Source organism: Leptonychotes weddellii, chromosome 4, assembly GCF_054177405.1.
Source record: "Leptonychotes weddellii isolate Sample4059 chromosome 4, ASM5417740v2, whole genome shotgun sequence".
Classification (NCBI taxonomy): Eukaryota; Metazoa; Chordata; class Mammalia; order Carnivora; family Phocidae; genus Leptonychotes; species Leptonychotes weddellii.
In genome coordinates, this window is record NC_138372.1 from 153314068 (window position 1) to 153337830 (window position 23763).

General features: G+C 40.4%; 1 protein-coding gene and 1 pseudogene across 20 annotated transcripts in view; both read right to left on the bottom strand.

Moving 5' to 3' along the window:
* ENPP2 (ectonucleotide pyrophosphatase/phosphodiesterase 2) overlaps positions 1-23763 on the bottom strand; it is a 142448-nt gene that overhangs the window by 29256 nt on the left and 89429 nt on the right. For 15 of the 20 annotated variants that reach the window (XM_081816450.1, XM_081816449.1, XM_081816442.1 and 12 more), the window contains exons 9-15: positions 19481-19536; positions 14212-14277; positions 13455-13527; positions 8889-9044; positions 6774-6882; positions 3874-3999; positions 220-251 (exon numbers count right to left, since the gene is read on the bottom strand). In XM_081816450.1, coding sequence (XP_081672576.1) covers positions 220-251; positions 3874-3999; positions 6774-6882; positions 8889-9044; positions 13455-13527; positions 14212-14277; positions 19481-19536 — 618 coding nt within the window. The remainder of the gene's footprint in view (positions 1-219; positions 252-3873; positions 4000-6773; positions 6883-8888; positions 9045-13454; positions 13528-14211; positions 14278-19480; positions 19537-23763) is intronic. The other 5 variants (XM_081816454.1, XM_081816453.1, XM_081816452.1 and 2 more) reach the window with 1 other exon arrangement.
* LOC102732319 (U6 snRNA-associated Sm-like protein LSm3 pseudogene) lies at positions 21247-22149 on the bottom strand (annotated as a pseudogene).

Below are 23763 nucleotides of genomic sequence, written 5' to 3' on the forward strand. Positions count from 1 at the left end.
AAAGATCAAATATTCTCAGTTTGTATCACTGCCAAGACCATTAGGGAGCCTGCAGCTGTCCACAGTTTTGAAGTTTTGAAAACTCTTAGAGAAACAAATATATGGGACTGCCGGGCAGTAAGGAAAATGTTCCTTCCGCCCCACAGGGTAGGGGATCCTAGGAAGTGAGTGTGTGGAAGCTACTCTGAGGGCAGAGGCTGGGTGACCTGTAATACTTACCGTGAGATTAGCAATAATGGCTTTAGGGTCATCTGTTCAAAGAGAGAAGGAGAACAATTTCAAGAGATGACAATAATCACTGAGAGAAATAATTTTTACAGCAAAACTCAATTCTTTCTCTTCCCCCCTCCCCAGAAGAGCTATCACTTTAAGCTTTGTTTAAAATATATATAAAATTGGGGCACCTGGGTGACTCAGTTGGTTAAGCATCTGACTCTTGGTTTCAGCTCAGGTCATGATCTCAGGGTCCTGGGATCAAGCTTTGTGTCAGGCTCCCCTCCCTGTCAGCGGGGAGTTTCCTTGTCTCCCTCTCCCTCTTCCTGCTCTCTCTCTCTCTCAAGTAAATAAATAAATCTTTAAAACACACACACACACACATATATATATGTAAAATTGTGTGTGAGTATTTAATATTTTGGTCAGTGAAATGGAATTATATAAGTGGAAATACTCCTATGGTAAATTTCCCTGCTAGATCTGGTTCTCCTCTTCTGGAAGGGAATTCCTCCTCCCAGAGCACAAGGATAATGCTAGGTAAACATCTTTAAGTTCCCCCAAATGGTCCCTCTGGATCTTGGCTTTAGCTCATTTGCACTTTGACATCAGGAACCAAACTGGGCATTTGGGGCTTTTAGCATGACGTCCTATTTATCTGCTGATCTTGGAAACAAGTTATCATCCACTTTAAGATGAAACTTCTAACCCATTGAGTTATTTTTTTCTACAGGGAGTTTTGCTGCCTCAGTAACACCATGGGTCTAATCCATAGGTAGCTGTCCCTCTCCAGCCACAGACACACATGTATGTGCCTCCTTTATTTTCACTACCAGCAAACAAAAGATACTTTAGTCAGTACCCTGGACGAGCTAAAAGCAAAACTATGTAAATGATGGCTGTGTATAAACTGTGGACAGGATTATATTATCTGAAGGCCCCCTTTTGGGGGGGTTGTGGAGAGAAACAGCAGATTGTAGGTTGGTTGGATTTTGTTTTGTTTTCAAAAAATTTGCTTTAGTGTGTCATTATAGAATCAGCAGAAAAGGAAAGCAGCGTACAGAAGAGATAGCAACTCTCATGAAGCAGTCCTTCCTAAAATTTAAATGTCAGTGGAGTAGGTCATGTCTATGTCATTTCCTGCTGTATCTCCAGGGCCTCATTCATACTAGGTGCTCAATAAGCATTTGTTAATAAATACAAATAAATATTTGTTCTTATTTGTTGAAAATGCATGACTAAGCTTGCCTTGCAGTGTAAGTACATACTCTTCAAAGACAGTTTTCAGAATCTTGGTTCTAAAGCTATGAAATCCAAAGCTAAAATGTGGATACCATTCTACTTAAACTGGGGTTAAATTTTAGGTTTATCTTTTTTAAAAAAAGATTTTATTCATTTGAGAGAGAGAGAGAGCACAAGTGGGGTGTGGGTGGGCAGAAGGAGAGGGAGAAGCAGGCTCCCCACTGAGCAGGGAGCCTGATGTGGGTAGGGCTCAATCCCAGGACCCTGGGATCATGACCTGAGCCGAAGGCAGATACTTAACCGACTGAGCCACCCAGGCACCCCTTATTTGCATCTTTTAATGGAAAGCAAGTAAGTAATAATCGTAGCAACAATGGCTAGCCCAAATTGTGTCCCTATGATGTGCGAGGTTTGTAGACACTTTCTCTCTGGTCCTTCACAGCTACTCTGGGAGGCAGGTGCTATTAGAATTTTCACTAAGCCAATGGGCATTTAGAAGAGGGGGGCTTGCCCACTGGGACTCTGGCAATCTGACTGAGCATTCTATGCTTCGAAACTCCACACTCTGTGGACTCATAAACCACAGTCCTCAAAGGGACCATACTGGGTAAGTTCACTTTCTTTGATAATGAAGAGAAATAAATAGCACAGGGCAATCTTGTGCTCAGATAAATCAGAGAACGACTGGAAAATAATAAATGCCCAAGTCCATGCTTAGGACACCAACCCTTCAGTTCTGAAGTTCTCAGGCCTCTCTTGCCGACAGCTCCCACTTTGCATGAGGGGAGGAGGTCCCAAGCACAGGCTGGTGCTTAAGAACTGGTGAATCTGGGTTCACATCCCAGCTCTGCCACTTCCTAGCTCTCACCCTCCTAGCCAGTGACTTCACTTCTCTCTGGGCCTTGATTTCTACTGTCTGCAGAAGGGGATAGTAACATTTGGCCCACAGGGTTATTAGAAGGAGTAAAGAAGATTGTGTGCATATTTAGCTGAAATAGTGATATGAACAAGATGTCATCATCGTAGCCAACATTTATACAACTTTGACTACGTGCTAAACACTAATCTACGGGATATGCAGATAATCCCTCGTTAATCTTTCCAACAATCCTTACTTTATAGATGAGGAAACCAAGGCATGGAGCATTTAAGTAGCTTGCCCAAGGTTGTAGAGGGACCACCTGGCAGAGCTGGGATTTGAACTCAGACATCCTCCCACCATTGTCTGTGTTGCTCACCACCCCCTCTACTGACTCTCACCAAAGGAAATCACGTATCTGCAAGTGTTTCTAAGGTATGAAATACTTAATTATTGGTAGTTATTATTTCATTGGCCCCAAGAAAGTTTTCCTTTTCCCCTAAAACAGCCTCCCCATTACATTTACTCATGACCTTTCAAAATAGACAAAACCTTTCTTGCATAAGCCCTAAAATGCAAGTACTAAATCAAAAGGTACCCTAGTGACTTGTGTCCCGTCTCTGGGCCAGGGTCTGCCTGTCTCAAGTGAGCAGAGGAGCGGGGAAGACACAGAGGAAGGAAAGGGCATGAGGAGAAGCAGCAGGAACACTGATCACTTGTTTATTTTACAACGTTGCCTGGAGCTGACCTTGGAACAGTTCCCATTGTGTTGACTCAGGAACACAGTTTGGGAAAAACTTAATTTTCCAAAGCTTTACACTTGTGCCAATGGTTTCTTATTCCCAAGGCTAAAAGCTCTAAAAGATTTTTCCCCCCAAAATGCAGCATGTCTCCAACAAAACTGTGGACTTCTCAGAAGCTAGGTGGGCACCACCTAAAACATCTTAGTCAGTAGCATATCATAACCTGAATGTGTACAACGTAAGGGACAAGATTTTTCCTGTTCATATCTAATCTTCCAGAATGGCCGCCATTTCCCAAGGGTGTAATAATTCTCCTGCGTTCTGTCAATCACTTTCATAAAGGTGAAGAGTCCCCTTCAACTGGGCTCCTAGGGACATTCAGGGTCTAAGTGTGGTTCTGCCAACCCTGTCCTAGACTCCCCAGCTTCCGCTAAAGAGTGAGCCTGAACCTCTTGTTGAAACGTTCCTCTCCTGTAAAAGCTTATGGTTATACACATGTCTCAAATTAAGTATATTTTCCACATAAAGAGAACAAGGGTAAATATTTACATAATGCTACCATGTGCCAGGACCTACTGTAAGGGATGTACACAGATTTATTTTCACAACAACTCAAAGCCATAGCCGTTATTATCATCCCATTTTTCAGACGAAAAAAACTGAGACTTAGAGTTTACATGACATATTCAAGGCCACTCAGCTAAGAAGTAGCAATATTAGGATTTTTACCCAAGTATTCCACCTTCAGGGAAAAAGCTCTTCTGTACTCTACAATATTACCATTCTGACAACTTAGTATTTTAAGAATCAACTTACATTTAGCATTATTGCTAAATTTAGACCGAATTCTTCCTAGAGTTCCAGGCACTAATGTAATGTCATCCACATTAGTCAGGTAATTGCTCAAGAACTCCGTTCTGTCACATGTGACATCTTCCATTCCTATGGGGAGAAGAAGTGTTTTCAGGCAATTGTAAACTTAAAATCCTAACACAGACACTGAAAATGACATCCAGGCATCTCCTTAATTCATTTGTAACAACTTAATGTGAGGATCCCTCTCCTCTGAGATATCTTAGCTTGACTTTAAATTTTTTAATGCTTCGTTATATCACCTTTTTACCAGGTTTTGATTTAGTCACATCATCTCGCAGTGCTAGAAGACTGAAAATGCATCATCTCAATGATCATCTTAAGTCATTCAACAAGAACAGCAAGACAAAGGAAGTAACTATGATCTTTCTTTTAAGCTATTTACATAGCCGTTATGAAAAAGATCTACTCTAAAAAAAAAAAAAAAAAGAATCCTAGATTGCTTCAAACTCTTCCCAGCTGGGGGTGGTGTAAATAACTGGAATATATAGTTCTGTGTCTCTTTTATAAAATGTCATTTTCCAATTCTCTCTCTCTAATATATCTCCTGACTTGAGTACATAATCACCAGTCCTCAGTCTGCCTCCACTGGTGGCCTTGGATGTTACTGACAAAACAATACTGGCAACAAGAGATGAGAAAAAACAAAAAATGTCAGCCCCAATGACCACCCAAACTGAAAAACAAAATATTGCTGAAAACAAGTTGTAAACAATGTAATCAGTCAAAACTGAAGGCTAGTGACTAGAACACAAAAAGGGTCTAGGTAGGGAATTTTTTTAACCAATAAGTATTCCTCCTCCATGCAAGATTTGTTTCCTGCCCCCATCCAAAAAAAGTTTTGATCAATGTTAAAAATAAACAAATTAAAAAACGACACAAACTCAAATCTCAGAATAACAGACAATGAAAGCTGGTCATTTTGAAATTTCTCAGATGACATGGAAGGTGAAAGTTTAATATACTGCTTTGCACAATCCAATAGATAGATATTCTCTAAGAGGGGGGAAATAAGGGATTCTGTAAAGGACGTCCTAAGGTTTTGGAATAAAGAAATATAACCCAGAGTGGCACAGACCTGATAAAATCCAAACTATTCCCTTCTGGGAGTCCCAGATCAAGATGCCCCCACCTCTTTTTCAAAACAAATTGGAATGAAGAAAGACAAAAACATATCCCAACATAGCACAAAGGGTATATAACTTGTCTTTTAACATTTAAACTCTCAAAAAGAAAAAGTAAAACAATGAATAGCTACTATGTTTTAGTACACTGTTAACGCAGGAAGAGAAAGTCTCCAAATCCATATTAGTGGAGACTGGAAGGACCCTCCATTGGGTACATGTCTAGGAAGTCACTTCTGCTGCCCCAGGGGTAAACCACCTCTCTTGCTTTCAAAGACCATATGTGAAGTGCTTCTCAAGCATCATCCCCTCCCATCCTCCAGACTAACTCTGTGTAGATGGTGTTAGTGTTCTCATTCTATATATGAGGAGGCCGTGTCCCATGGCTCTGGAGTGGCACAGTGCAAGTTGAACTCCACTGAAATCCATTCGTACTCCAAAGCCCAGGCTCTGAAACACTAGACCATGCTACCTTTCAAGAAAGGGATGCTATGGCTCCCCAAAGTCAAAGCAATCTACTCATCTCAGAAGCCTGCATCTGGTAAGACAAGGTTTTAATCTAAGACCTTTACAGTGCTCTAGCATATGACTCACTGGGACCCGTCCACCTCTTAGACAGCAGGCTCCAGCCTGTGACCAAATGCTCTTGACATGTCTGGGCAACTTAAATTGAATCAGCTGTGTCCCATGCTCCAGATGCTCTGTCTTATCTGTAGCTTTCTACCAAGTCAAATTCATGAAGCATGATTTTGCAGAGAGTTGCATTTAGCCCCTGCCAAAGAGCAAGTTAGTCCCATAATTTTTTTTTTTAAGTTTCTCCTAGATTTCCTAGAACATTCTGGAAAGAAAACTATAGGCCCAAAGCAGACCTTTGACTAGGGAGACTTGCCTGCCTTTCTTAACAGAACTACCAAAGAATCTACCAATTTTTTCCCCCAAACCCTCTCCTAGAATGGAATATGAGACTGCATTGCAGGGTCACTCTTTCAATTTGATAGTTCTAGAAGGCAGGAGGCACTCTCTAGAAATCAGAGTGCACAGCTAGGAAATAAGAATGTTCTCTGAGGATCCCCTCCCAGCTCTCTAATATCTAATGTTTATGATGTTCAAAAACGTGGTCATGAATTTTTCTACTTTGTACAGTGCTTTAGAAAAACTCCCCTTCTTCCTCTCTTTAACAGTTTCCGTAACTGAGGCAGGGCCCTCTGGTTTGGGTCTCAAATTCCCTCAGTGAATACAGGGATATCATTTTACTTATATACCTCTTCTTTGATAAAAATCCTATGTCTCTTCTCCCTTATCATATTTAGGTTTATTTTTTTTAGCCACATAAACTCTGTAGGCTCCTTTTGGGGAGATGTGACTAACAGAGATGAGGTAGTAGGACTCGATGTCACATTCATGGAGGAAGTGATTAATACCACAAGCAAATTGTCTGCTACACTTTAGTAAGAGGCAGAATTTTGGAGAAAGACTTTCTTTCCTGCAAAGAAAAGGAAGACACAGGAAGTCCCTGGTTTTGATCAGAATGATCCAGGGTCATCTCAGGTCATCTCATACTTTTGAGTCATGGCCTGATTTCTTTCCCTACCCTGAAGAAAGAGGGAAGGAGGTGAAGAATACAATCTGGGATTCTGAGGGCACAGGTTCCTCCCTCAAGACCATCAGAAATATGATCTATGTAGCTGTCCTATTAGCAAAGAGAAAACAAAGCTTTACCATGGTCTCCAACAAAGATGACATTGACACAGCGATGAAGCTTCAGCTGTTTCAGTCCATCCATTAATTGCCCCACTGTTTTGTCAATTTCCCTCAGAGGATTTGTCATCTGGAAAAAGGAGCAAATTAGTCCCTGCAGGTATTTTTTTTTCCTTTCAGTTTCTCATAGATCTTCTATCCCTAGAACATTCTGGAAAGAAAACTTCAGGCCCAGAGGCAGAGCTTTGTCTAGGGAGATTTGCCTGCCACTCTTAATGGAAATCTGTTCTGAGCACTTTTATTTGTATTATTTCAGGAACATAAAACCTCTCCTCATCCAGTCCCTTTCAAAATTCTGTGATACAAAAATATCAGAAATATTAAGGGCAATTCTTTTCTTTTTTAGAGATAAAATGACCTTTCTAAAATGTAACAATGTTATTTAAATCCACGAATTTTGAAAGTGAGCAGAAAGTCAGATGGATAGTTTAAGCCTCTTGTTCACTAGGTGAAATCACATCAGGTTTTGAACCATAGTGAGTAGATGGAGGCTAAGTGAATCAAAAGCAGTTCTGAGGTAAAATGGTACCCTTCCACTGGATGCTAAATCAGAACATCATTAATACAATGGAATCCATCTAATGTTTCAAAGAATTTAACTGTCAATGTCTGAGAACAATAGATTCTTGATAGAAGACCCTCTTCTAAGAAACAAGCTACTGCTTCTCAATTTAGTCTCTTTCAAAAGCTGATTTTGAGTAAAAAAAGAATCTACAAGAGTCCTAAGTTCATAAGAAGTGAACCACTGAGCTTGTTCTAGATTTCTCCTTCAGCCTAAGGAAACACAAAAACTCAGTTCTCTGAAGAACATTTCCAAAGCCGAAGAAACGTAATCCGTCTCTCATGTTCTTGTTTCCAGTGGAAGCTTCTAACAGCATGAATGCTCCCACACACTAGAACCTTCCCCTCTCACCGTCATCTCTGTGCAATGGAAAGATTTCTGAGAAAGATTTCATCAAACACTTGAGAGTACTTCAGATGAACGTTACAACTTAGCTGCAGCCACACACATACACCCAAGAAGACTGGTAAGAACAGCAAGGTCTGCGTATCATTTTTTTTTATTTCAGACATATAATATTATCTTCCACTAGCATCTTCTCAGATGACTCAAGACCTTTCCTCATATCATGTCCTCAGTAAAATCAGGTGTAAACTTGTTTTTCTTCATGACAGGAGTCAGTATTTCAAACTCTGTCCCAAGGAGTCAGTCACAAGTGGAAATCTCAGGATGATATGTGCAAGCAGCATCTGAAGGGCTAACGCGTGTGGGACTAACTGGTATTTGCTTCTGAGAAAAGCATGCTCTCCTCTAAGACCTTTGCCTCGACAAAAAAATACCAAATGCACAATATATGTCAATCCCTGGCAATGACTTATTTTCACCAGAAAGCTCAGCTGAAATCCAGGACCTCCTCAGTGATTAGCTCAAATAGTCCTAAGCAAGACAGTACCTTGGAGGTATCTGAAGGTTTCAAGAGAAGTGACAACTTACAGCCTGTTCTGAATGTACTGAAAAGAGGAAACATCACTCAGGTCTCTATGAGAAAATACACACAATTCCAACTATCCATTGTTTTCTCTTTTTCTGTCTCAGCTATTCCCTTGGCTATAACCTAAGACCTTTTCTGAACTCTGAAGGTACAAACCACTAACCTAAGCCAATTTTCTGTTGAGTTATAATTTACATTGTCTTTGAAGAATCTCCTTGCTGCTTTTCTGGATTGTTCTCAAGAACCAAGCCTACAAAGCATTGTAACAGATTCCATGAATAAGTGCACGCAAATCCAACAGCCTTCCTAATATTCATTCAAGCCTAAATGTTAATACCAGTTTTAGGGCAACTAACTCTAAAGAAAGTAGAAGGTTCTTTTTTCCTGTCTTGCTGAAAGTTCAGGAGGTCTTCACATTAATGTTAACCTCTGAAGTATCAGATTCTTCTGGACTCCAAGCCAAGGATGACGCAACCAGAGTTTTTCTGAAACTTATTCAGCTGATTTTCAAACCAAGGCACGGAAGGAAACCTTCGACTCAGACCTGCCCGCCGCAAAGCTTTGGAACAATAGATAAACTTACTTTGTCCTGACGAGTTTCCGCAGCATAATGATCCATCCTATGTAATTTTCTTCTTCTTTTCTTTGGAGGAGGAACTGGTCTTTCCTGTCTCCTCTTAGGGGTAACCTTCCTCTTAGGTCTCTTAGCCGGAGTAAGAGGTGAGCCATAACTACTCTCCTGTACTGGCGGATAGAGATGTCTGGACTCAGAAGTCGTCTGTCCCTCTGGGTCAGATAATAAAGCTGAGCCTTAGTTAGAAAAACTGAGGCTCTTCAAGTGAGAAAAGGTGGGCATGAGGAATGATTCAGGGAACTCTACAGAGAGAAGCCTCCTAAATCCATCTTGACACTGCTGTCAGTTTCTTCACCGAGAGCAAGAATATGGCTTAAGAGAATCTAGTCACGTGGCTTTCTCTTGGGCTGAGGAGCCTACTTGTGGTTACACCTGGAGGTGACATACAGTTTTGCATTCCATAACTCCCGCCTTAGGGAGAGACTGGTCCTTGGTTATGCGAAACTCTCCACTTTTAAAGTACTAGAAGAAAACCAAATAGAACACTAGCCATTTGGTCATTTCAAGGTGACAATGGGATTCATGTAGGTGGCTCCAATTCAGAATCTGATGGATATCTGTTCACACCACCAGTGTATATCAAAGCAAGGTATTGGCAAGGATTAGGGGAAAAAAAATTTTAAACCAAGGAGGGAGTGAAACATAAATAATAAGCAATCCTCCTTGGTCATGAATGTGTACTTACACAAATCAGGACTCTCAGCAGGAGAGAGAACTTCTCACTGATAATTTAGGTTTTCAGTACAGAGGAATTTTAAGCCAAGAGATAAACATAAAGAAAACTGTCTTTTAAAAAATTACCTTGTAAAATTAGGTAAAATGCAAAAAATCATCCAGATCTCTTCATCTTGGTCTACATATGAAGAAAGAATCTACGTGCTTATACTCTTCCTATCAGAAACCCCCTTCTTGGGAGGAGTGAGTATTAATACTATGCATCCTGTTTTGAAAAATCTAGAGAGCAGTAAAGGTTGACACAGAAGCTGAATAAGGAAGATAAGTCCCTTTTGGGACTTCCAAACGCTAGAGAAAAACAGCCCCCTGATTTGCTGATGGTGCAAAGGTGAATTAAAGCAGCAAGCCCTGATGTCTCCCTAGCTGAGTCTCTCTCAGTGGGACTGCTCCGAGAATCATTCAGATGCGGGAAGGGACGGAAGGAGGAACAATGTTAGTGTATCCAAGAAGGAGGTCATCCGCCATGCCAGGTCACCATTTCCAGAGCAAGCGACTGCAAAGGCTTTTCTACCGCATCCTCTCTCTGGCAGAGTGATGGGAAGACCCAGCCCCACGGACTCCGGTTTGGTTTGGTTTTTTAAATGCGTCTAGTATTCAGGCAGTTCTCCATGAGAAGAGAAGCAAAAGAAAAAGAGGGTTTCCCAGTTTGTGGTCACTGAACACATTTCAGCTAGCGCTCGTCTGCCCATCAGACACTCGGCCGTTTGCAAGAGACCTCAACATTCAGAAGACTCCACAAGCGGGTCCTTCTGGTTGCAGGAGGTTAGAGGAGCAGCAGGAGAGATAGAATTTAGCCAAAATGAGTTTTCATCCAGGGATTACATCGCATGTAGTTCCTTCTTCAAATGTTAGAGGTAGACGAAAGCTAGGTTTTCACTGACCAGCCATACTTTAGTCTGACTTTAGAAGATTTAGCCTGAGGTTATTAAGAAGATGGAAGGTAGAGGGGCAAATTTCCCTGCTTTTCAGGGGGATACTTTGCCATCTGAAGGTAGTAACTAGCCAGCCAAAGCTCTGCCTCTAGGCCTGGAAGAGCAGCCGAACGAGGAGTCACAGAGAAAGCACAGAAGGTCAAAGAGAAAAAGATTGTGCCAATAATCAAAAGCAAGCATGTTTCTGAACATTCACCATTACACTATGAAACCAGGAGCAATACACCATTTCTTGAAGCTATTAGCCCAGTGTTTGGTCATCTCATTTAATAGCCTTTGGGAATCATCCTAAAAAAAGTATACTCGGATATTAAGCGAATAAAGCACAGATTTCAACTGCATTGTAGCACATAACATTCTGCCAGATTGAATTTTTTTCAATTAAACTTCAAATGCAAAGTATTTTCTCATTAGATGTAAATGATGACATGTTACTGATTTTATAAATAATATTTCGGCTCGTAAAGTCTTTATACACATTCCACATGTATATAATTGATAGAAACCAATTAGTTGACTAGAGAAGAGAGGTTTTGCTGGCTTGTTTTGGTTGCATGTTTTTAAATGTAAACGGTTTTGCTTTCGTTCAGTAAAAATAAGATTCCTAAAACCAAACAAAAAATAGTTGATATCTGAAAATATTCCTTGTTTTATTAGAAGAAAATGGTCAGATTATTGGTTATCACAACTGAAGATACATTCCAAGATATCCAATTAAGAGTGTTTTACCCAGTGGATACATGAGAATATCCCAGTTTACGAGAAGTATTAACACTAGAAAGAACATAGCATGAATACTTCCAAGTCTTAACTCAAAAATTCTAGAGGGGAAAAAAAAATCTCTATATATTTCTGAGCAACCCTGAGCACAGCACCATCATTACAACAAATTCAAGCATCCTATATTATGTTCCATATATCACTGCTCAGTACTTAAAAAAAAACTTTTCAGTTTATTTCTTGATTAAAACACACACACATACACTTTCAAGTACATAATTACAAACTAAACTACACATATTAGAAATCCAGAGATGTTCCTGGATCAAGAACGCTTATTGCTGAGTGGTATAACTTTTAAAGAACTGAGGATTATGAGAGCTCCACCTATTTATATTGTAAAAAGCCAACTTTTGACATAAAGAAAATCTTCCGTTTGAATCGAACATTTTTATTTACCTGATCACTCTGCTTATCTCCTAGAGGTTTAAAGGGTTCGATGGGAAGAACCCAGGAGCTCTGAGATTCTGCCTCTAAGTCCATTTAACGACCAGGTGACCTGAGCCACCCCACACCTCTTTAGGCACCAGCCTCCTGCTTTTAAAAGAATGGCTATACCAACCTCTGGCTTGTCTACGCCATACTGTCTTTAAGGGGATATTATCCAAGCAAAGTTCAACTTTTAAATAAGGCACATGGATCTGCTTAGGATTTTTTTTTTAACATTTTAATAAAATGTGGTTCCTTTGGTTCATTTTAGATTAATCTCAAAGAAAGTCATCCTAAAGATAAAACAGCCATGCTTGCACTGGTGAGAGTAAGATTTGTGTTTCATGCAGATGTTTATCTCAATTTATCATTTGTGTTTCATAATCATGCAACACTCGTTAAACATCAAAGAGATAGGAAAAAGAGCATCAGACTTATATAACTGCAATGATTTAAGGCAAACTAAGAATGCTTTCACATAGCCATTACTTTCCAGTGTTTGAAAAAAATCACCACAGAATTGATGTTAAAACATTCAAAATACTTGAGTATTTTTGGTGTATTCAGTATTTACTGCCTTTGGCTAGATATGCAGCCTTTTGCTCAAAAATATTTAAACCAAGCCACACTTCTCTGTATTTCCTACTCAATCTTATGCTGAACACAGTGAACTTAATTATCACCAATGGTGCCGTCATAGGCTATTAAAGAATGGGAGGCAGTTTCCATCAGCAGAGTTTTTGAAATGATTTGTCCTCCCAAATCAAGTTTGAGTATGTTGATGTAGACCTTACCACTCTAGTTAGAATGAGAGACGGAAATCATGTTAGATTTGCAAATCCCATCCTGTTTTAAAATGATCTAGGCTGCAACACCAGGAAGATTTCCATCTCCAGATGACTGAGGGACATCGTCAAATACAACCATCTCTTTCCCATCTCTGAATTTGAAATTATACTGGATATCATCTAACAAACAGATGGTTTTCAACCAAGATTCCTGACTGTTTGATAAAAGAGCATGACATTGCTCTGCTAAATAGATTCATTCAGTAGTGCATTTCTCTTGATTAAGAATTAATTTCCTTTTTGGGAGTGATGGATATGTTCACAGTCTTGATTGTGGTGATAGTTTCACAGGTATATCTACCGATGTCAAAATTTATCAAATAAAAAAGCGTCCAATGCTAGAACATATACCAGGCTGATTGTACCTGCTAAGGCTGTTAGAGCTAGTTAGCTGACCTACCCTCTCTGAACTGCATAATTATTTTAAAAGGACTGAAATTCAGTTGGAGTGTTTCGTTTTGCAGGTTTCAACTCCAGATGTCTTTCCCTTCCTATCCCAGGGATGGCAAATGCCAACCCTGCCTGATCCTGTACCTTCTGACTGATGCCTTCCAGGATGGCATAAACCCCTCCTATGAACACCAAGTTTAGGATATATTTGAATATCAAATCAATCTGAACTGAAATTCCTGCAAGAGAAACAGGTATGTTTAAGATTTTTAGCCTTGTAGTTCTTTGACTATGTATAAACCTTACAGATGCAAATACCCAAGAGACTTTGTACAAATCCAGAAATCCAGCCAGTAGCCCAGGGGCAGAAGTTCTCCTCAGGCAGATGATAAGTTACTCACCTCAGGTCCAAAAGGGCCATATTTGTGTCCAGAGAAATCAGGTTGTTCGGAATAGAAGGCATAGACCGAAGGCCTACGGGAAAATTGGAAGGTTCAGAATCTCCCCCAAACCACATATAACAAAGAATATCAAGTTTCCCTTACACATTGAGGAAAAACTCCTCTCAAATCAAGTTAACTAATCTCCCAACCACTGTTCGTCTTAACACGTAAAATATCTCTTTCTTGTTTTTCGGGGGCAGGGGGGCAGATTCTATTCTTCCCACATCCACCACCCCCCACAGTACTCCCACTGTGCTAGCTGCCTGGTACCACCTTCAGGGAGCAAAAGTCACAAAGGATTATCTGAACACATACTCGGGTTTTTGATCCTCAAGATAATAGAGCCCAGTGAAAAGTCACATGGACCTCGTGGCCTGCGGCCTGAAAGCACATCTCCATTAGAGTGAGAAGTCAGTCTTACTGCTTCCCCAGTCCTAGGGATGCTGCTCTGGTTTATTTATCAAAGCCAGGAACCCCCTGGAGCTCTGCTCTAGCGGCCAGGATGAACGGCTGTACTAATTCCTGTAACTAAACAGTCCCCAATGGCCTATGTCTGCCATATCCTTCTTAGGGAAGTAACCCTCAAGGCTGAGAACCACAAAACTTAGTAATACTTCACCTCCACTGTGCCCATCTAGTCTTCACCCAGTTCTAACCTAGGATGGAGACATGCTGAAGAAAGAAGAGGGCAAGTCAGGGGGACAGAAACAAATACCTTTCGTCATCTGGCAGGGTGAGCCACTGCAGGATGGTTAATATTCTCCGCTCATGAGGGATGACCCTGGGGGGGGGCATGACAAGCAAAGCATGATGTGAGGTCGCAGTTCCACAAACTCCAGCCTGCCGAGTGTTTGCTCTGGCACCCAGGCCATGGGCTCTCTATTTACCACCATCTGTTTTCACTTCATTGTCATAAAAGGCCCTCTTTCGCATTAGGGTTTAAACTTCCACTCCATTTGCAACATACTGTATTGCTCAACCTTAGCCTTAGACGATGAGACTGGAAACTCTGATTCACAGTCAAATGAGGAACCTGCGCTGTTGATCAGAGGCTCTGCTACAGACAGAAAGACCCTGGGCTCAAAAGCATCACCATTTAGTGAGTAAAGCCGTTAGCTGTGGCCACAGAGGGACCAGGACTTATATCCCCAATCGGTATCTTGCTGGTGGTGAGACCTCTTTTGACCTCTGTGCCACTTTGACCTCTGTGGGCCTCAGTTTATACCTCAGTAAAGGAAAGATAATAGCAAAACACACTGCACACAACTTGATTGTAAGGATAAAATGAGACAAGACAGGGGCGCCTGGGTGGCTCAGTCGGTTAAGTGTCTGCCTTCAACTCAGGTCGTGATCTCAGGGTCTTGGGATTGAGCCCTGTGTCAGGTTCCCTGCTCCTCCCCCCTTTCATGCTCTCTCTCTTAAATAAGTAAATAAAATCTAAAAAAAAAAAAATGAGACAAGACAGGCAAAGGGCATGTACAGTGCCTAGCACATGGTACGTTCCAAAAAAACCTTTATTTTTATTAATGATCATAAGGAGTTATCACTCTATCTCTAAAGACCTATATGACTTTAGAAATGTTATTTAATCTGAAACTTTACATTCTTCCTCTATAAAATAAGGGGTTAGGAAAGGTAGTCTTGAAATTCTCTTCTAGCTCTATAAAAATCTATCAAGAATAGGCACATATAATTATGAGACTGCCAAAAAGGGTATAATCTTCATCCACAATGACTTTTGTGTTTAAGTCTCATTCCTCTGTTGAAATATAATTACCCGAAATCTGGCAAAAGCTTCAAGAGCTCTCAGCTAACATGATAGTGCTGTAGCCTGAGCTGAGTTTCATTAAGATGCTCACAAGTAGAGTGATATTTTTATTTATGGGGAAATTTTGCTCATTCTTTCCTAACAAGGAGCACAACATGCTTGTCTGCTCCCCATCCAAGACCGGACATTAGAGCTTGTTTATGATGAACTCAAACTAAAGCCCAAGTTTAATTGTGGTTAGTAAAAATTATTGTGGCCAAGAGTGAACCCTAGTATAAATTACGTTCCCTGGGTGATAATGATGTGTCAATATAGGTTCATTGGTTGTAACACACACACCACTCTGGTGGGGCTCACTGACGATGGGGAGGCTGTGCATGTGTGGGGACAGGGGGTATATGAGGATTCTCTGTACCATCCACTCAATTTGCTATGAACCTAAAACTGCTCTAAAAAATAAACTCTCCTAAAAACTTACTGTGGGATGCTGGTGAGCCATGTAAACTTTTACTCTTGGTGGCTGTGAACAAGAGCAAGCCAGGGAAAGACAAATCTTCAGAGCCATGGCAGAAGCCTCGAGTTGGCAGGAGCTCTAATGAAGGAGCTCTTCCCCCATACCCACCCCCACCAGCCACCCCCACCAACTCTCATAGATTGGAGATTTGTCATTCCTCTGGCCCTCTCTCCATCTAGAACGATCCCACCAGCCCAGAAAATCATGTTTACCATAAAATGGAGTCCTGATTTAAACAAAATCCAACGCTCTTGAATAAATGGGACCCTGTTTATTATATCCTATAATTGAATTAGAAATAGGCACAGCAAAGCCAAGTTAATCACTTCAGTTATTTAATTCATCAGCCTCAGAAATCCCTTGGATCTGAACAAAATAATTACATATTTAGAATTCTTTCCTAACTTAGAAAAAAGCAAATGCCGTAGTCCTTCCATTTTACCTCACTTAACTACCTACCTCCAAGCTGCTTTATATTATGTAATTGATGTTAAGTCACAAAAATGGACTCTGATGGACTTGCTTGACGCCAACGGAAAAATACAAGCTAATAGAATTTGTGTGGAGCTCAGAGCACGCATCTTCTAACACCTCTGCTGGATATGGTGCTCATCCAGTAGCGGGCAGGGAATAAGAGTGTCCGCTCCAAGGCCAGAAGGCTTGGGTTGAATCCTGACTCCAACATATGTTGGTGATGAGACTTTGCCAAGTTACTTCACCTTTCAGTGCCTCTATAAAATGAGGATAATAATAGTTCTTATCTCACAAGGTTGTTGTAAGGATTAAAAGAGAGAATACATAAAAGCATTTTGGATAGTGCCCGGCACATCAAGTTTAGAGAATGTTAGCTTCTATCATTATGTACTGGATTCACAGGTCCACAGAGACAACACACTCATTCATGAAATATTTGTTAAATGTATATTACGTTCGAGGCTTTTGTGTGAATGTAAATAAAGATACAAAATACTCCTACTAAAAAGACACTTACAGAGGAGTCACTGTTCTCTGCTTAGAGAGGTAAGCAGGTGATTGTCACTTTCTGGGCAGGGGCTGAGTATGTGTGTGTGTGTGGTAAGAACCAGAGAGGGGGAACTGTAGAGGCCTGAGTATCCATCCTAAGTGTGACCCTGGGCACAACACTTTACCTCTCTCAGCCACAGTGTTGTAATCTCGCCAGTGAGGAGTTGGACAAAGTGGTCTCTAACTTTCCTAGGAGTTCTAGATCATCGTTACGAAATTGCCCCAGGAACCAAAAAGACATGGCCCCTTGCCATTAGTGTTTAAAATACAACACAGAGACATCACAAACAGACATGGCAAAGGAAGAGTGTGTGTCCAAACAGAGAGGAAAATGGAGCTCATGCGGCTGTCTTCACCATCACCGTTTGATAGAGAACTTGTCACAAGACCAAGTACGTCAGATATGGTCAGAAAAAGAAAAAATTGAAAAAAAAAAAAAGGAGGAATGGAGAATGAAGGACTAGGTAAGGCATTTAGTGTTAAAGAGGAACAAATTACCTTAGGACACATATCGTCATTGTATGGTCAATGTTGAAAGAGATGATGTGAATTAGAAAACAAATACCATTTATCGGTTGCTCTCCATGTACTAAGCACCCTCTAAGCACCCACTAAGTTAGCCCATGCTACCCTCACAACACCCTATGATAAAGATGCTATTGTTGCCATTTTAAGATTATGACATTAATTTATTGAGAGATTTCATCACTTGTTCATGGTCAGCATCGATGAAGTGGCAGGGCTGGGATTAGAATCGATCTAAACACTCAGACATACAGGGAATTGCTGCCTTTGAACATGAACTGACACACACACACAAAATGTCATAGTGCGTCAGCTGAGGATTACTTTGGAATAAAATGCTATCATTTAAAAGCAAGAATAATTCTAGGTTGCATTATGGAGCCACGTTAAAAAGATGGCCTTCAAAGTTTAAATCCGTGGTCTGAATCTGGTTTTAAATTTAAGAATTTTCAGAATGTACCATGTGTTGATTCCCCTGATGTATACTCCATTAAATAACTGAAAGTATGACCCTGGTTTGCTTTGTTTGTTTGTTTGTTTAGTTATAAAAAGATTTTTTTTTTTTTTTAAGATTTTATATTTATTATTTGACAGAGAGAGAATGAGAGAGAGAGAGCACATGAGAGGGGGGAGGGGCAGAGGGAGAAGCAGACTCCCTGCCGAGCAGGGAGCCCGATGCGGGACTCGATCCCGGGACTCCAGGATCATGACCTGAGCCGAAGGCAGTCGCTTAACCGACTGAGCCACCCAGGCACCCTATAAAAAGATTTTTTTAAAAAAGAAAGAAAAAAGCTAAATCCACGTCACTCCCAGAATACAGAGGTAAAAGAACAATAGCCCGAGAAGCAAAGCAAAACTAAGGACATCTTTAGAGCACACAAAAGCTACCTTCTTATAAGTAGCTTGAAATGGATGGAGAAAATTGCCATTCCAAATCAGAACACTGGGCCTTTTCAATGAAGCTTTGCAGCAGTTTCGGCGGGGGGGGGGGGTGGTAAGGGTGGGGACTAAGTATTAATTATGTTGTTGGCCCCTCTCCATTCTGCCAAGCAAATATGTCGTGGGGCAAAAGAAATCATTTCTGTAAGCATCTATGACAGTCAAGGGTTAAATTGGTAGATCAATATGTCATTTATGTGTCATTTCTAACATACCCACACTTAATTCTCAACTCAGAAAACTTCTTTAAAAAAAAAAATAGATGGGAAAAGGAGACTTTTACAGGGTCACTGTCTTACCTTCAAATCACGAAACCCACTTGCAATTTAGTCCTTCAAATCTGAAAAAGCTACTTTTATTCCTGAATTTGGAGAATATAGATGGTCCCATTCTGGATTAATTTGAACCTGTGATTGCTCTCAGCACACTACTATTATAGAATAGTCAGATTTTTGTTAAGGCATAAGAAGCAAATATGGAAACAGCTTTAGGTGGTTAAAAAAAAAAAAAAAGATGGAAAGAACATCTCAGTGGGAACAAAATCCCCATGAAAGTTGAAACAGATTCCTTTTCTTACTAAGGAGCCTTAAAAATAATTAACATGTTGACACTTTTATTAGGTAAGTTTCATCTTAAGACTATTTTATGAACATTAACTACTAATCCCCCCATTACCTCTGTGGGGAAGAGAAGTAGTTCCATTTTTCTTATTAGGGAAATCCTAGAGTTCAGTGGAAAATGGAGTGGAAACAGAGGCTTCTCCTTGTCTCCTGTCTGGAATTTCCAATCTCTAGACCACTACATCAGCTGTCTGAGACCACACTAGACTTTTAATGTTGTGAACCAAAATAAATATAGCATGTTATAATATATTTATAGAAAATGATAATGCAAACCACAGCAATAAATAGTCTAAGAGAAATATACATTCCCTAGGAGGTAAGTTACCAAAACCTATCAACAGGGACAGAAAAATCTTAAGGATGACAAGAAGAAGAGGAAGTCTTCTTTACATTCTATTAAGAAAAGAAAGGGGAAAAAAAAGAGAGGGAAGACCTCTAAAAAAAATACTTGGAAGATTATTTTCAATCAGAAAATATTCAAAAGCTCGAGTTCTTTTATATTTAACTGAAATAAAATCGAATTGAATTCATGTTTCATAAGCTAAATCATAATTGTAATTTTACAAACATTGACAAAATAAAGATAACTTACACCGACCAGAAGAATGTCCCAGCTTTCACCCCTTGCTTGGTGGCTGTAATCCATAGCTAATGAGGAAAATATAAGAGGTTTATAATGTGTTCTGAGTTTTGGTCAAAGAAGAAAAGTTTTTAAAATATATTAGATCAGATATCTTATACTTTACCCACACCCTACGATAAATTTCACATTATTTGCATTCATTCTCTTTTCACATCTGGAAGTCAGAATCATTATTTCCATAAATGTCATTCAATACATTCTCTGCAAAAGCTTTCAAAAGCTCTGCCATGATTCTAGTGGCATTTTTAACTCCTATTTCATCTCAAAAGTCTCTTCTGTACCTGTCTTTTCTGATCATTGTTTTGAATATTTCACTTACATGACACAATTCTGCTCATCAAAGGACCCAGGAGTGGACCATATGTTTCCTGTACTATTGAAAGCCTACAGAGGAGAACCCCAATTTGGCACACAGATGCCAGAATCTTGGAACCTAGCTTTGTCTTGTTTTGTTTTAAACCAGGTAAATGAAAAGGGTGAAAAAAGCTATTTTTTATTCTGAGATTTTCCCATGTATCTTTTATTTAGCCTTTCAATAAATGGAGTTTTAGGAATAAGCTCCTGGGATAAGTTAGGTGAACCAAGCATTTCATTTAGGCTTTTAAAATATTCTTTCCAGTGCATGCTTTTGGGAGGCAGAAGATTCGGTGGTTAAGAACCTGAGTTCTACAACCAGATCGCTGGGTTCTAAGCCTTGCCTCTGTCACTCACCAACTGTGCAGTCCTCCAGTAAATTCCTTAAGCTCTCTGGGCTTCAGTTTCCTTTACAATGTAGATAATATCACCTAGCACATGGGATTATTCTAAGCTTTAATGAGTTAATACATTTGAAGTCCTTAAAGCAGTGTCTTAGCATTTGGTGAACACTGGATCAATTTTAATCTTAATTATAATGCAATGGAAAGAAATATAATCCAATTATTCTAGGAACATTAAAAACAGCTTAGGATGGCCAGTGTCCCACTGAACATAAGTCTGTAAGAAGAACCTTCCCCCCGCCCCTCAGGAGGCAAACAGGAAGGAATGTGGCTCGTTTGTTCTAAGACCCAAGCAAAAATGGTCTAGGAATTGCAGCCAGCAGGAGCTTTTCTGGTTTCATTGTATCCAGATTTCCAGAGTGTCTTACAGACTCCGGTGAAAACCTCTGGGTTTTGAGGAAAGGGGAAATTGGGATGTGTGGGGCCTCCATGAGGTTGGCTGTGTTTTCAGAAGGGTCTGGGACGTCCGGCCTGGGGGAATTCTGCAGATTCCCAAACCTCTGCAGAGGAATTGAAGATCTCCAGCCTCGCAAAATCACAGCTGCTGCAGCGGGCAAGTAAGGGATAGGCAGGAGAGCATGGAGAGCCCTCTCAGACTGGAGGAGGTGTGAGCTGCCTAGTGAATGTCAGCATGGGGGAGGTGGTGCCCTCCTCCCATAGGGATGGGTCATAGAGATAAGGATCTCAGATTGCTCTGAGTGCCCTCCCAGAGTTTGGTTCAGAGTATCCTTCCATTTTACAGACAAATTCTGGCATGCTGGGAGTCCCCGGGCCAACCACGATTCAAAATGTGTCCATTCATTCATTTTTTTTTTTTCTTGGTGATCACATTTTTGAAAGGGTTAGGGAAAAAAAATGCCCTTTAGTTTATGAATTTTTGAGTTATCTGCCAATCAATTCATTTTAGGAGTGGAAGAATCCTTGGTCATTTAATATCAAAATTTACTTAGGTTTCTCTTTTCTTTTCTTTTTTTTTATTTATATGGATTTTTTAAATTATGTTATGTAGGTCACCATACAGTACTTCATTAGTTTTTGATGTAGTGTTCCATGATTCATTGTTTGCATATAACACCCAGTGCTCATTGCAATACATGCCCTCCTTAATACTACCCATCACTGGGCTAACCCATCCCCCCACCTCCCTCCCCTCTGAAACCCTCAGTTTGTTTCCCAGAGTCCATAGTCTCTCATGGTTCATCTTCCCCTCTGATTTCCCCCCCCTTCATTTTTCTCTTCCTTCCTCTGTGGTCCTCCGCACTATTCCTTATGTTCCACATATGAGTGAAACCATATGATAATTGTCTTTCTCTGCTTGACTTATTTCACTTAACATAATCCCCTCCAGTTCCATCCATGTTGATGCAAATGGTAAGTATTCATCCTTTCTGATGGCTGAGTAATATTTCATTGTATATATGGACCACATCTTGTTTATCCATTCATCTGTTGAAGGGCATCTCGGCTCCTCTTTTGAATGTCTTCTACATTTGAAAATGCATGCAAAAAGTCTCCTATATTCCATACATGATAAATTCTTTGTTTCAGCCAACTCTTAATGGAGGGCACCTAGTACAACACCATCTCCCCAGACAAAGCATCAGGAATATTCTGTTTTATTGATTTATATATCTCTTCATATATTTCCTCATCAATTTCTATAGTAGTCACAGTTTCTTCCACAACTCCCTATGTCATATTTAAATGCTGATCATAAGCATGTAATCTGCCTGGAAGCTCTCTGTCGTTTCTTATTTTCATATAAATTCGCTCATCCAGGCTGAGCCTGATGAGATCCAGATCCAGATCCAGATCTAGAGTGTTGGTAGTTTGTTGCTGGTCTACGTGGTCCGCCAAATTTCAAGCCCTGCGCTCTATCCCTCCTCTCGAGAGAGAACGAGAGCCCGCCCTCGACCCACCCCAACTGCCTCTAGAGATGGGAAAATGCAATGCCGGGCAAGTAGAAAGAAATTTCCTATGCACCGTCTTACTTTGTAGAGTTTGCATTGGTCATTTGAAACTGGGGCAGAGCTTCAGGGGGAGGCGTAGGCTGGGCCTATAAGGAAAGGGAATGTCCAGGCCTGGGCATGTCCATTCTTTCTTGTGCAGGACCTCCAGTATCAAGAAGATGCACTCAAAACTAGGTGTTGGGCATCCCGCAGGTGACTCAAAACCACGTCAGATCCCAGAGAGACCAGTTTCTTGTATATATATATATATATTTTTTAAAGATTTGCTTATTTATTTTGGGGGGGTGCAGAGGTACAGAGAGAATCTCAAGCAGACTCCCGCCTGAGCTTGCAGCCCACACCTGCCTGTGGGATCTCGCGTCCCTGAGATCATGACCTTGAGCTAAATCAAAAGTCAGATGCTTAACGGACTGAGTCACCTGGGTGCCCCAACCAGTTTCTTATATTAAGTGATCTATTTCCATACTTATTTTCATTTCAGAGACTCACAGTGTATTCATATCCAAACAACTTCATACAAAATCTAGTGCCTTGCTATTTACAAAGAAGTTGTACTAGGCAATATTTGGCAGTTATGAAATGTGAGATTAATCTGGGGTTTTCTAATGGAAATTTTTTAATGCAATTTTGTCAAATGATGAGCCTGCACTTTCAAAAGTTATTGTTGTGGAATTATGCTGATGTTGGCATTATCTGGGCAACAGGAAGTCCTACGGGTAACTTTCAGCTCAGTAATCCTCACAGGAAAAGATCACCAGAAGGGGTCTTTGCAATGGTATAAGGAAAGGGCATGGGGAGAGAGGGTGGCAGAAGTGAGTGTGCTAAAATGTGCCCAAAGGCAAAGTCAGGGTCATGTGCTCTTTATACTTTTCTGTACTTCCCCAGATTTTTACAGTGACAATTAACATCTTTGTAATCAGAAAAAAAATAGCCAATTGTAAAAAGCAAGCAAACCATGAAGACAATTAAAAGGTTAAAAAAAAAAAAAGTTATTTCTGGACCTGAGTGGCTCAGTCAGTTGAGCGTCTGACTCTTGATTTTGGCTCAGGTCATGATCTCAGGGTCCTGGGATCGAGGCCCGTGGCAGGCTCTGCGATCAGTGGGAAATCGGCTTGAGGATTCTCTCTCCCTCTCCCTCTGCTCCTCTCACCACCCCCGCAACACACTCTCTCTCTCAAATAAATAAATGAATGTTTTTAAAAAATGTATTTCTTCTCAAAAAAAAAAAAAGAATCAAAACATTCTTCCTGCTTTTTGGTACAAGTCATATAGACCATATTTTCTAAAAGAAAAGTAGGAGCATGGTCAGAAAAGTGCAAAAAGTGAACAAATGAGAGAATATTTAAAATTAAAAACATTTAAAAATCTCAAACTAAAGAATACTAGCAGTAATGAAGCCATTCTATCAGGGTTTAGGCAAATGGTAGGAGACTGAAGCATGATGTTCTTAAGTTAAATCAGATCATAAGTAGTTCTAAAAGTTCCTTTGCAGGGCATATGTATA